The sequence below is a fragment of the Lathyrus oleraceus genome, chromosome 3 (assembly GCF_024323335.1).
Source record: "Lathyrus oleraceus cultivar Zhongwan6 chromosome 3, CAAS_Psat_ZW6_1.0, whole genome shotgun sequence".
Taxonomy (NCBI): domain Eukaryota; kingdom Viridiplantae; phylum Streptophyta; class Magnoliopsida; order Fabales; family Fabaceae; genus Lathyrus; species Lathyrus oleraceus.
The window spans coordinates 231313095-231323954 of NC_066581.1; the positions used below are offsets into that span (position 1 = coordinate 231313095).

General features: G+C 37.6%; 1 protein-coding gene across 2 annotated transcripts; it reads left to right on the plus strand.

Moving 5' to 3' along the window:
• Positions 1 to 1008: 1008 nt before the first annotated feature.
• Positions 1009 to 10209, plus strand: LOC127126498 (transcription elongation factor SPT6 homolog). Of its 2 annotated transcripts, XM_051055430.1 has the most exons (18): positions 1009 to 1232; positions 1337 to 1435; positions 2152 to 2278; positions 2740 to 2812; positions 2927 to 3077; positions 3300 to 3435; positions 3516 to 3765; positions 3856 to 4065; positions 4159 to 4284; positions 4383 to 4769; positions 4856 to 4960; positions 5035 to 5295; positions 5368 to 5814; positions 6352 to 6496; positions 6574 to 7748; positions 8371 to 8580; positions 8659 to 9154; positions 9428 to 10209. In XM_051055430.1, exons 1-18 carry the CDS (start codon positions 1202 to 1204, stop codon positions 9913 to 9915), a joined length of 4917 nt encoding a protein of 1638 aa, XP_050911387.1. In that variant the 5' UTR covers positions 1009 to 1201; the 3' UTR covers positions 9916 to 10209. The 2 variants fall into 2 exon arrangements, with proteins under 2 accessions (XP_050911387.1, XP_050911386.1); XM_051055429.1 differs by having other exon boundaries at positions 5035 to 5814.
• Positions 10210 to 10860: the final 651 nt, after the last annotated feature.

Below are 10860 nucleotides of genomic sequence, written 5' to 3' on the forward strand. Positions count from 1 at the left end.
GGTGGGTACTAGTGTCCCCATTACCCGACCCGTCCTTATATTTTATAATCGGGGAAAACCCAAACCCGAACCCAAACCCAGTCAAAGCGGGTTTCCCCGTCAACTTCGGGGCGAGTTCGGGTAGGTATCCGCGGGAATGGATTATGTTGCCATGCCTAAGCCCAAACCTCACAAAACCGAAACCTTCAACAACCCTATCTCTACCAAACACCACACCAATCTTTCCAACCTTTCCTCGACGCCATTCACACCAATGTCTCCCTTCAACCGTCCCGATCGCCCACCAACAAGTCAAACACAACCCAACTACTCTGGCGTGGGTCATGAACTCAACTATGACGGTACACCTTCGATGCATACTCAAGACTACGCTGATTTGTCTGACTATCTCAACAAGCCATCTCCTGCAGTTGGTAGTGATGTTCCTGGGCCCTCAGATGGTCAAACACCAGTGGTGAATCATCAACATGAGTTAGGGCCATAGGTTCGGATAGCTAGGGGATGTGAGACCGGAGGTCGGTTAGGTGATCCCAGTCATCAACATTAGTCTTTTTTTGTGTAAACGAGAATTTATATTAATATGAATTGGTCCGATTTCGAAATTATGTACCACATAGACTGTTTTTGAATTTTTTTTACAAAATACACTGAGGTGCCAATTCAATTGACATCTCCCTTTAACCCATACACATGAGCTCCAATTGAATTGGCTGCAATATATAACATATCCAATCCAATTGACGCATCCTCTCTAATTTTAAGAGGAATGCCTCCTCCTAAAAGTGAAATAGTTTGATAATTTTTTTGAAATCAAAATTATTTTAAGATTTTTTTGACAAACTGAATTATTTTAGTAAAAAATTTGTAATTTTATTTGTTCAAAATTATGTTTTTACATTTACTCTGATTTAACTTATTGGGCCACGTGACATAATCTTATCGGGCCTTATAGAATATATTACACTTAAAAAATAAAAATAAAACATTATAAAACTACAAAATAAAAATACAGAACACAACCCCGTATTCTTGAATCCTGTTAGATCAAATTTTCACTCTTAAATTAAGAAACTCCAATACTCATTCTGAATCATTTTTCTCTTTTTCTCATTCCCGTTCTCTACTCCAAAACTCAGATTTCTCATTCTCTGCTCCAAAACTTGTTCGATTTCACCGAATTTTGCAGACTCACTCACCAATTATGGCCAAAGGCGTAATCTCTGACGACGAAGGTGAACCCTAATCCCCTATTTCATTCTTAGCATAATGTTTTCCTCTTCTAAGTGCTTATTGGTACTAATTGAACCCTAATATTTCGGTTATTCAATGGGTGCAGACGAGGTCGAGCTTGATATGGACGAGAGAGAGCCCATTGACGGTGAAGAATTGGAAGAAGGAGGTGGAGATATGGACGAGGATGATGAGGAAGAGGAGGGTATGGACTACTTTGATTGCTCCAAATTTATGCGTTTTTGCTGTTTATGATTTCTATTGGGTTCTTCTCTTAATTTTTGTTCTCAGTGGATGCAGTGTTTTGGGTATTTTTTTAGAATACCGGGGCTTGAAAATTAGGGTTTTCTCATGTGCCATTGTTTGATGTTGGTATGAAATAAGGCTTATGTTAAATGCTGCAAAGTTGTTTTTGTTAGATTGATGATGTAAGTTTAGAAATGAAAATTGGTATGAAATAAGGCTTATGTTAAATGCTGCAAAGTTGTTTTTGTTAGATTGATGATGTAAGTTTAGAAATGAAAACAAATTTGGAATAGTATTTCTGAGTTGTGTCCGTGCTGGGGCAAATACTCAGATGAACTGAGGTCAATAAGTCTGCTCGTTGCTGTTTCGTTGTTCCATATGGAAATGGAAATTGTGATGCTTATTCCCGAGTTATGTGTTAGTTAGTTCGAATGTTGATGGTGGAATTTTACCGCGGTAAAACCGCGGTTTGCATCCTTTAGTTTTTCTTTTCCTGTTTTCGCTGCATAATATATTTCATTTTGTTCTTTTTGCTGTTTTATCAATTTTATTCTATATGGGGTCTTATTGCGTGGACTGTGGAGCTAGTCATGTGCATGGAATTATCTCTACATGAGGTTTATTTGATGCTATCTTATTGTGCTTAGTTAATTTTTTCTTTTCCCCTTACTTCAGAAGGGCAAGATGAATATGAAAAGGATGGATTTATAGTTGATGAAATTGAGGAAGAAGATGAGCAGGATGAAGAAGAAAGAGCAGACAGTGACGAAGAGCGGCAGAAGAAGAAAAAGAGGAAGAAAAAGTTGATTCTTTATCCTTTACGTGTTCTTTCTGCCTCTGATAATGTTTGATGTTAATACTTAATAAACATATGTTCAGACAACAAAGAAAAATGTTTGATAACTGCCGATAGTTTTTTTAGTTAATCTAGATAAGTTGTCTATGGAATACATATTTGGTAATCTCTCTTGCATCATGTAGCTAACACCTTTTTTTCTTTTAAAACTTTTTTGGTGTTTTTTATCTCATCTAAATCTTTGTCCTACTATTTATAAAACCATGTCATGTATGTTGATAGAAATGTACAGGTCTTGAGTGTGCCCTTGTTTTTATTCTCCCTGTCCCTCTGAGGGCATATGCGCACGTGATTGAAGAAAATTGGATTTGTATTTTCATATGTATCTTTTAGTTAAAATTGTAACTCATACATGATGCTACCATCATCATTTTAATTTTCTTTTGAATTTTTTCTTGCTATTTTAGGGAGGAGTATGTCCTTGATGAAGATGATTATGAGTTGTTGGAGGACAATAATATCAATATTCATCGTCGGAAGGTTTTTCAACTCTTGTATATATTTTCATTTTTTTTAATTAATGTTGGCATATTAGGTTGCTAATGCTTTGCTTAATATATGTTTTGTTGAAAATAATGTTCTTAAAATTATCAGGAAAGCAAAAAGTTTAAGCGATTAAAAAAGGGCCAGAGGGATGAGGAGGGGCAATCTGGACAATCTGACGAAGAAGAGTTTTATGGAAGTGGTAAGGTTGGGCGAACTGCTGAGGAGAAGCTTAAACGCAGTTTATTTGGCGATGATGAAGGTACGTCCTAGTATGCATTATATGTATATATATCACTCTGGAAGAATAAGTTATGGATTGGAATTGTTCGCCAGAAAACAATTAAGTGAAGGGATGAGACTTGAATTGTGTAGCACAATATTTTAGTGTAAAATTACCTTAACAAAATTAGTATTAAATTTATTTTGAAATGCATTGTTGGGTATGCTGAAAAATACACCAAAAAATGAACGTAATATTCAGGAACTCATCTTGAAGACATTGCCGAAGAGGAGGAGCAAGGAGAAGAGGAGGAGGATGCTGACATCGGAGAAGAAGATGAAATGGCCGATTTCATCGTGGATGAAGAAGAAGTTGATGAGAACGGAGCCCCTGTGAGGTATTTAGTGCATGCTTTATTTTATATCAATTAGAATATTAATATTTGATTTAATGTTTTGTTACTGCAATTCTATGTAGGACTAAGAAGCCAAAGGGTGTAAGAAGGACTAGGCCGGCACCGGGAGTCTCATCCTCAGCTTTACAAGAAGCTCAAGAATTATTTGGTGATGTCGATGAGTTGCTTTTGGCTCGCAGTCGTACTCGAGGATCGGATGATTACAAAGAGACTAGGCTTGAAGATGAATTTGAGCCTATTGTTCTCTCTGAGAAATATATGACAGAGAACGATGACCGAATAAGGGAGTCTGATATTCCCGAGAGAATGCAGGTCTTCTAAGATTTCTGCAGAATAAGATTAATAAAAACTCCTAGTTAATTTAGGTGCATTCTTGTAAGATGAGTTTTCTTTTCCTTGTAGATATCGGAGGAGAGTACTGGTGCTCCTCCACTTGATGAAAGTAGTATAGGCGAAGAGGGTCAGTGGATAGTTACTCAACTTAAAAGTGGGGCAGTCCCTTGGATTCCCAAGTTAGATTCAGGCTCCAAAAAGGATGATAAGGAGGGTCTACCAATTGACAAGGATGATATTGTTAGATTTTTGGAACTGCATCATGTGCAAAAATTAGATGTCAGTATTACCCTCGCTCCTTAAGATTTGCATATGTAGTTTACATCAACCTTATTTTCCTAATTTGGAATTTTGTCTTTTATTGTCTTTTAGATTCCTTTTATTGCCATGTATCGCAAGGAGGAGTGTTTAAGCTTATTGAAAGACCTAGAGCGACCTGAAGCTGGTAATGATAATTATGATAAGAATAACAAAACACCTACTCTAAAATGGCACAAGGTCCGTTATAATTTTTGTGTCTTATATTTTCTTAATATATTGTCTGATACTGATAACATGATAGTAACTCTTCAAATTGATTCCTTGTGCAATTTTAGATACTTTGGGCTCTACAGGACCTGGACAGGAAGTGGCTGCTTCTTCAGAAGCGGAAGAGTGCCCTCCAATTATACTACAATAAACGGTTTGAAGAAGAGTCTCGTCGTGTATACGATGAAACAAGACTAAACTTGAATAGGCAATTGTTTGAATCAGTTATGAGATCACTGAAGGAGGCAGAATCAGAGAGGGAGGTTGATGATGTTGACTCCAAGTTCAACTTACATTTCCCACCAGGTGAAGCTGGTGTTGATGAAGGACAGTACAAAAGGCCAAAACGGAAGTCAATGTATAGCACTTTCAGTAAGGCAGGTCTGTGGGAGGTTGCAAGCAGGTTTGGGTCTAGTTCTGAGCAAATCGGATTATGTCTATCTGTAGTTAAGCTGGTACGTATGCTTGAATTTAGAACTGCTCTTTGTTTTTGACCATAAACATAAGCTAAAGGTTTTGTATTGTCTGCCCTCTTCTACAGCATGAGTTCATAGATCCAAAGGAAACACCAGAAGAGGTGGCTTCTAACTTCACATGTGCCATGTACGATACTCCTGAAGAAGTTCTTAAATGTGCCAGACACATGGTATGCATCTGTAACTTTATTCATAATCATTAAAATGTGTCCTTTGTTTGATTATTTGGTTATTTTTGTTCCAGGCAGCTGTTGAGATAAGTTGTGAACCTAGCATAAAGAAATATGTCCGTAACCACTTTATTGACCACGCCGTGGTGTCAACCTCCCCAACTGCCGATGGAAATATAACCATAGATTCGTTCCATCAGTTTTCTGGGGTGAAGTGGCTGCGAGAGAAGCCTTTGTGTAAATTTGAGGATGCCCAATGGCTCCTTATACAGAAGGCAGAAGAAGACAAACTCATTCAAGTTACTATTAAGCTTCCTGAAGAAAATCTTAATAAGGTAATAGACCAATTCAATGAGTATTATATCAGTGATAGTGTTAGCAGATCTGCTCAACTGTGGAATGAACAGAGGAAGCTGATACTGCATGATGCAATTTTTCGATTTCTTTTACCATCAATGGAAAAAGAAGCAAGAGGCGTCTTAGCAAGCAAAGCAAAGCACTGGGTACTTACGGAGTATGGGAAGGCCTTGTGGAGTAAGGTTTCTGTGGGGCCTTATCAACAAAAGGAAAGTGATCTTAGCTCGGATGATGAGGCTGCTCCTAGGGTTATGGCCTGCTCTTGGGGCCCTGGAAAGCCACAAACAACTTTTGTTATGTTAGATTCATCGGGAGAAGTGCAAGATGTGCTATACACTGGGTCGCTTACTTTAAGGTCACAGAATGTCCATGACCAACAAAGGAAGAAGAATGACCAGGAACGCGTGCTGAAGTTTATGACAGATCACCAACCACATGTTGTTGTTTTAGGAGCAGCGAACTTGTCTTGCACTCGTTTGAAAGAAGATATATACGAGGTTATATCCTGGTTTCTATTTTACATTTATATTTTGGTAAATTTAGTGATACAATTCCCATACCTACAATATTAGGAATGCTTATTTCCATTCTAATTTCAATCACCTTACCGAACATGGAAAATATATTGATCAGTTGTCCATCATATTCCTATTCCCATTTTCATCCCCATGCCATTCTGGTCCCTCCTATCTATCTTCCATTAAGTAGTTTGGTTTTCATGACAAACCTGAATATTCCTAAGCACTCTGTTTCAACATCAGAAACATCAAACATGGCAATATATACTTTTGGATTGAATTTTAAAATTATTTTTTGGGTTAGTAAGAGTTGGTATAAATTTATTTGATGAGTACAATTGGTACATGTTTACTTTTTTGCTGGGTAACATTTGATGGTCTATTAAGCTGTATAAAATGGCATGGTCATGGTGTCCTCAGTCAGAATTATGATTACTTTTTGCCCCCTATTGAGAAAGACTTCTGCTGCTGTTGTATTGTGGGTCTCATCTGTTGGTTTCTACTTTCTTCAATCAGGTTATTTTTAAGATGGTCGAGGAAAACCCAAGAGATGTTGGGCATGAAATGGACGGGCTCAGTATAGTGTATGGAGACGAATCTCTGCCCCGTCTTTATGAAAATTCCCAAATTTCCTCTGAACAACTTCCTTCGCAGCAGCTAGGTAAATATTGTGTTAGGTGCATGCTGCCCTTCATCTAATGCATCCTATAACTGATCCTATTTTTGTTGCTTTGACAGGTATAGTGAGGCGGGCTGTTGCTCTTGGTCGATTTCTCCAGAACCCATTGGCAATGGTTGCAACATTATGTGGGCCCAGAAAGGAAATATTGTCATGGAAACTGACCCCTTGGGAGAGTTTTCTCAACCCGGATGATAAAATTGGGATAGTTGAGCAGATTATGGTAGATGTGACCAATCAGGCTGGCTTAGACATTAATTTAGCAATAAGTCATGAGTGGTTATTTGCTCCGTTACAATTTATTTCGGGGCTTGGTCCACGGAAGGCTGCATCCTTGCAAAGATCGCTAGTTAGAGCCGGCTCAATTTATACCCGGAAGGACTTTTTGACCGAACACCAACTTGGTAAAAAGGTGTTTGTCAACGCGGTTGGTTTCTTGCGTGTGAGGCGAAGTGGATTGGCTGCTAGCAGCAGCCAATTTATTGATTTACTGGATGATACACGAATTCATCCAGAGTCTTATATTCTTGCACAAGAGTTGGCCAAAGATGTCTATGATGAAGACGGCACCGGTGATGCAAATGATGACGATGATGCCCTAGAGATGGCCATAGAACACGTGAGAGATCGACCTAGTTATTTGAAAAATCTGGATGTTGAGGAATATGCTTCTGGAAATAATCGTCAAGACAAGATTGAAACTCTCTATGATATAAAAAGAGAATTGATTCAAGGTTTTCAGGATTGGCGTAAGCAATATGAAGAACCAAGTCAGGATGAGGAGTTCTATATGATTTCAGGTGAGACTGAAGAGACTCTCGCTGAAGGTAAAATGGTCCAGGTTACGGTTCGCCGAGTTCAAGCCCAAAGAGCAATTTGTGGGCTTGAATCCGGAATGACCGGAATCCTTATGAAAGAAGACTATGCAGATGACTTGAGAGATATAATTGAATTATCTGATAGGCTACATGAAGGCGACATGCTCACTTGTAAAATCAAGTCAATCCAAAAAAACAGGTATCAAGTCTTCCTTGTTTGTAAAGAAAGTGAAATGAGAAGTGATCGGTTACATCACAACCACAACTTTGATCCATATTACCACGAAGACCGGAGTTCCTTGCCGAATGAGCAAGACAAAATTCGGAAAGAAAGGGAGCGTTCAAAGAAGCATTTCAAGCCTAGGATGATTGTTCATCCACGGTTTCAGAATATTACTACCGATGAAGCAATTGAGGTTTGCTTTTTAGTAACTTCATGCTGTATTGACCATTTTCTAGGCTTAATTGGATTGATTCTTGATTCGTTGTATGTATTATTCTTTGGATACATACACACACACACACACGTAAATGCATACAATTTTGCTATTATTTCCCTAGATATATCTGACCAAAAACAGAAACAAGGGCCTTCCTCTATTGGTTTCTTAATAATTTGTTTTCCTTTAGCAATAAATATGTTGACATGCTCTTTTTAATTAGTCAGGAACCTAGTGCACATTTTGTTAGGAACCTAGAACAATTTTACCCAATAAGTGTGAAAAGAGTATTTCCTCCTGCTTCTATTATCCTCACTTATCTTTTGCTAATTAGATGTCATAGATTCGAATAAATCATTGTAGTTCTAGTTCGTAAAGTTGGTTTATGTTCTTGATGTGAGAACTACTACTGATATATTAATTAATATAGATGATAACAATAACAAAGTTTAGTAAAAACATTTATACAATACTGAGATTTTATCTCTAAAATGCTGTCTTCTAAGTGGCATGCACTAGTTACAAGGAAAAGGGACAAATTGAATTTGTGTATAATGAATGGTTATGTGCATGCTTAACTTCACCTGTCTTTACGCAGTTCTTGTCAGACAAGGATCCTGGTGAAAGTATTTTCCGACCTAATTCTAAGGGCCCTTCATACCTTACTTTGACTCTTAAAATTCACGATGGAGTGTATGCCCACAAGGAGATAATTGAGGGCGGGAAGGAACTCAAGGACATCACAAGCTTACTTCGAATTGGAAAGACTCTTAAAATTGGAGAGGATACTTTTGAGGATTTAGATGAGGTAAGGTAATCCACCTGGCTTTCTGGACACCTTTATTGTCTCACTATGACTTACTCTTTCCTATTCATTATTGCTTAGGTTATGGATCGATATGTTGATCCCTTGGTTACTCATTTAAGAACAATGTTAAATTATCGCAAGTTCAGGCCGGGTTTGAAAACAGAAGTTGATGAACTTTTGAAGACCGAAAAGGAAGAGAATCCAATGCGCATAGTTTATAGTTTTGGCATCTGCCATGAACATCCTGGCACATTTGTATTGACTTACATAAGAAGTACAAATCCACACCATGAGTACATTGGTCTTTACCCCAAAGGATTCAGGTTCCGCAAAAAGATGTTTGAGGATATTGACCGGCTTGTGGCATATTTTCAAAGGCACATCGATGATCCACAAAATGATTCAGCACCTTCCATTAGATCAGTAGCTGCAATGGTGCCAATGCGAAGCCCTGCTACTGGGGGCTCATCAGGAGCATCCGTGGGTAGTGGCTGGGGTGGTTCAAACAGCGAGGGTGCTTGGAGAGGTCCCTCGTATGATAGGGATCGGTCTTCTACTCCTGGTTCCAGAACAGGTATGAGATTTTAAATTCAGCTCTAGTTTGAGGTGAATCTAATTATTTTGTTTGGATTTCTTCTGCTAGTATTGCACCTGCTTTGACATTAAATATAATTAGTTATCATGAATCCTCTTGTTATCAACATGTTGATCGGTTCCTTCTTCTGTGCATTTTGTTCTACATCTACCTGTTCTCTTTGTCTGCAGTTCACATATCATTCAACTAATTGCTTCCGCCTGTCATTTTTCCAGTTCTTTTTATTCAAACTAACTCTGTTTATTTTTACAGGACGACCTGATTACAGAAATAATGGGAATCGAGATGAACACCCTAGTGGATTGCCTCGTCCATACGGTGGTGGTCGAGGGCGTGGTCGCGGTTCTTATAGCAATAGTAGTAGAGGACACAACTCCAACCACGAAAGACGTGCCGGTGCAACCAGATGGGGATCTGCTGTGAAAGACGGGGATGACAGTTTAAGCAACTTCCCAGGGGCTAAGGTTCAAAATTCCCCTGGAAGAGAAGCATTTCCAGGTGGTTGGGGAGGTGGAGCTAGTGGTGGTGACAAAAGTGGCTGGGGAGGTGGAGCTAATGGTGGTGACAAAAGTGGCTGGGGAGGTGGAGCTAGTGTTGGTGACAAAAGTGGATGGGGAGGTGGAGCTAGTGGTGGGGACAAAAGTGGCTGGGGTGCTGGTCCAAGCGATGCTGAACAGGGAAACTCTGGTTGGGGAACTGGGTCCAAGAAAGCCGGAGACAATGGATGGTCTGGAAACTGACCGGGCGGAATCCACAGAGCTTGGTTAGGTTCCATGAAGGGGTTGTAGTTGAGCCCAAGTAAAATTTTGCTGTGTTGTGCAATTCACCCTAAATGAATGATATTTAGTAGTGTTTCTTTTTGTGAAGCGCCACGTTTGTTCATAGCATCATTGGATGCAATCATTAGTTGATTAATATAGATCGACATACAAATGCAGTTTTTCTTCTGATTAGAGTGTGTGCTTGCTTCCCATGTACTACCAAATAGAGAAATAGTCCACCTTATAAAAATAGGCAAAATTACTTTGTAGGTAGGTCTTTTATGTCATTCACATGCCTAGTTTTTTTTGTTTAATTTTCAATTATTTTCTAAAACGTGCACAATACTATTATTATTATTATTATTATTATTATTATTATTATTATCTCTTTTTTTGTTAAAGTAAAAGCTGATGTGTTATAAAAAACACTGATAATTATCTTTTAATGTTTTTTTTAATAAACATATAAATAAAATACTTTTTTTAGGGAAAGCAATCAACAACCCTATTCATTATCCTCTTTTCCTTTTGAATGTACAATTCTTCCTCACCCTTATGTAAACAAACTATTCTTAGCAAATATTCGTTAATTATTAATGTTAGTTTTCAAACAATAATTTTTATTTTATCTATAATATCCTTAATTATTTAGTATATTCATTTTACTTTTTCTCTCTATGTAATAATTACTTAGGGGTAATTTTGACAAAAGTAAAATTAATACTAACTTGAATTTTGCAAGTGACAATTAAAAAGAAATAAATCCATATTGTAATCTCTGGATAGTGCAAGTGCGGAATTTTAAATTTTTTAATTTTTTAAATAAAATATTAATAAAAATAAATAAAATGTTATAATAAAAATTTAATAAATTAAAAAAATATTATGATAAAAATCTAATACATACAAAAATTAAGATTGATG

What these genes read in the sequence shown, in the direction of transcription:
- LOC127126498 (XM_051055429.1), top strand. Translation starts at nt 1,202, where the DNA reads ATGGCCAAAGGCGTAATCTCTGACGACGAAG. An exon ending in CTACTCTAAAATGGCACAAG is followed by an intron (nt 4,285 to 4,382) that starts GTCCGTTATAAT and finishes GTGCAATTTTAG; the next exon opens with ATACTTTGGGCTCTACAGGA. An exon ending in TGAAAGAAGATATATACGAG is followed by an intron (nt 5,815 to 6,351) that starts GTTATATCCTGG and finishes TTCTTCAATCAG; the next exon opens with GTTATTTTTAAGATGGTCGA.